Source organism: Cynara cardunculus, unplaced genomic scaffold, assembly GCF_001531365.2.
Source record: "Cynara cardunculus var. scolymus isolate 2C unplaced genomic scaffold, CcrdV1 Un_Scaffold_3805, whole genome shotgun sequence".
Lineage (NCBI taxonomy): Eukaryota > Viridiplantae > Streptophyta > Magnoliopsida > Asterales > Asteraceae > Cynara > Cynara cardunculus.
The window spans coordinates 51,584-54,501 of NW_020201623.1; the positions used below are offsets into that span (position 1 = coordinate 51,584).

The following is a 2,918-nucleotide window of genomic DNA, read 5'->3' on the forward strand; positions in this document are numbered from 1 at the left end:
ATCACCGACTACCACCGTCGACCACCACCATCGACCACCACCACCACCGACTACCACCGCCGACCACCACCACCACCACCGACTACCACCGGTCTAAACCACCGCCGACCACCACCACCGATCTGAACCACCGATCTGAACCACCGCCGACCACCATTGATCTAAACCATCGCCGACCACCACCACCGACTACCACCAATCTGAACCACCGCCGATTTGAGCCACCACTGATTTGATTCACCATCAATCTAAACCACCGCCGATAACCGCCATCTGAACCACCATGGACCACCACCGATCTAAACCACGCTGACCACCACYGCTRACCACCTCCATCTGAACCACTATGGACCACCATCGATCTGAATCACTACGGACCACCACCATCTGAACCACTGTRGACCACCACCGATGAGAACCATCGTCGACCACCGTCGATTTAGCTTATGATTATATTTGGGTTGTGCATATTAAATAATTATTTTTTGAAGTATTTTTAGTTTTAAAAAAATTAAAATTGTCAAAAAGGGCATTTTGGTCATTTAGCAAAATTTTATTCCAATTCTAAAGCTACATTATGTGAACCAAACAGAAAGATTCCAATTCCTTAACAGATTCCATTCCAAAGTCTGCCAACCAAACAGGTGGTCAAACCTGACAACATTTCATTCCAATTCCTTCAAAGTCAAATTCCTTTAACAGATTCCATTCCATCCAAAAACATTCTGCGAACCAAACGCCACCTAAGTTTCTCAACATAACTTTCCTTCTCATCGAAACCCAATTTTATATATATTAGAAAATAATTCAAAAAAATCCATGTATTACTCTATTAGTCTAATGTAAATGGATAAAGCACACCTCACTCTGCCTTTTCATCCACCTGAAATCCACATAGTCAACTCTCTCTCTCTCTCTCACATACACACACACGCGCCGCCACCTTTCTCCCGGTAAAATCTTCCGATTTCCACCAAACAACCGCCATCAAAACCACCATGCTGTAACCCTACCGCTCCCCTACTTTCCCTCTATACAACAAAAGCATGGGTGCTAATACGTCATTATTGACCTCCAAGATCACAGAAGGATCGGAGAATCCATCAAAGCTCAACCTCGGCGACATACCGGAATCCTGTCTAGCTCTCGTTTTATCTTACATGGAACCGCCTGAGATCTGCAAATTGGCTCGAATCAACCGGACATTTCGAGCAGCTTCCTCCGCCGATTTCATCTGGATCTCCAAATTGCCTTCTAATTATCACTACCTCCTTGGAAAATCATTTGTTAATGATAAGAAAACTTTGGGCGTTAAGGAGATTTTTGCAAGGTTGACTCGACCTGTATCCTTCGACGCCGGCAATAAGGTTTCATTTCTCTCTACTTTTTAATTTTAGTAGACTAGTGATTCAATGTAAATTAAGGTTTGGAGGTGAGATTTTAACATTTTTTGTTTCAGGAATATTGGGTGGACAAGATCACGGGAGGTGTGTGTGTCTCAATTTCTTCAAAGGCATTAACAATCACCGGAATCGATGATCGGAGATACTGGAATCATATTCCTTCCGATGAATCAAGGTAAAACTTCCTTCCACTTTTCTACGTTTCTTTCTTCATGAAGATTGGTTTCCATGTTTTTAAATCATTGCTTTGCCAGATTCCCTACAGTTGCATACCTTAAACAGACCTGGTGGCTGGACGTAGACGGCGACGTTGAGTTCCAGTTCCCGGCCGGGACTTATTCATTGTCATTCAAACTCCGGCTAGGGAAAGTCATAAAACGACATGGACGGCAGGTGTGTACCACAGCGGACGTCCATGGATGGGACGTGAAACCCGTCGAGTTTAAGCTGACGACGGCCACCGGTCAGCAAACTGTTTCCAAGAGGTTCTTGGAGACGATCGGGAAGTGGGATTACCACCGAGTCGGAGACTTCACCGTCGATGAATCGAACACACCCACGAAGGTGAAGTTTTCTTTGACACAGATCGATTGCACTCACACGAAGGGTGGTCTTTCTATAGACTCGATTCTTATATCTCCTAGTAACCCTTGCTAGATTTGGTAGATTTGTGAGAATAAGATGCCACCACATTTTTGTTGTAAATTAATAATTATATTTTATTAAAAATAATATAATATGTTTGGATGCCACTTATTTGGTATATATATCAGAGAATTATCATCTGTTCCAACGTATAGTTTTCCTATGCTCGAAGATGCCTACAACAATAAAAATGTCTAAAATGCCCCTCATGTTATTGGAGTTAACAGAAAACATAACGATCATTAATAGAAGAGATAAATTCAAAAAGAAACCAATTACAACACAATATTTTTTTAATAATTTAATTTATTTCATGAAAACCATGACACGGGGTCAAAAAGACGAAATTAATAATTTAATATATATACACTCATTAAATATAAAAAAACAAAAAACATAGATATATTTGGAAGAACCATAAAACATGATATTTATATTATATTATAAAACATATGACAAAAACTTTTAAAAATCATATATATTCTATGCATGAAGTACTGTATATTGATGCATATTACTTAAAATTTAAGATTACAAGTAAATTATGCATAACTACAACTTATTAAACCTCCGTATTTGAATTCGTATAACTAACTACGGATAAACATAATCAAATAGATGATAAACATCTCATTTTAAAATATAAAAAATCTAAAATATAATTAGGATAATTATCTAAAATATAATTAGGATAATTATCGAGTTATAACAAAATGATTAATTATTATCTTTAAAAAATATATATATTATTAAACCAAATATAAATTACTTTGTTATTGAACTTAAATTAAATTATAATAAAAAATTGAATTAAAAAAGTACACAAAAAATAGGAATTTTAAATAGTTAATTTAATATTAATGTCGATAT

At 37.5% G+C, this 2,918-nt stretch overlaps 1 protein-coding gene across 1 annotated transcript; it reads left to right on the forward strand.

Annotated features, from left to right (window-relative positions):
* The first annotated feature begins 900 nt into the window (after window positions 1–900).
* On the forward strand, window positions 901–2,103 carry LOC112503784 (F-box protein PP2-A13-like). Its single transcript, XM_025107782.1, has 3 exons — window positions 901–1,367; window positions 1,460–1,578; window positions 1,658–2,103. The coding sequence occupies exons 1-3, from the start codon at window positions 1,047–1,049 to the stop codon at window positions 2,058–2,060; spliced, it is 843 nt and encodes a 280-aa protein (XP_024963550.1). The 5' UTR covers window positions 901–1,046; the 3' UTR covers window positions 2,061–2,103.
* Window positions 2,104–2,918: the final 815 nt, after the last annotated feature.

Coding starts and splice junctions, on each gene's coding strand:
- LOC112503784 (XM_025107782.1), top strand. CDS start 1,047: ATGGGTGCTAATACGTCATTATTGACCTCCAAGATCACAGAAGGATCG. Junction 1,368..1,459: donor CCTTCGACGCCGGCAATAAG/GTTTCATTTCTC, acceptor TTTTTGTTTCAG/GAATATTGGGTGGACAAGAT. Junction 1,579..1,657: donor ATTCCTTCCGATGAATCAAG/GTAAAACTTCCT, acceptor TTGCTTTGCCAG/ATTCCCTACAGTTGCATACC.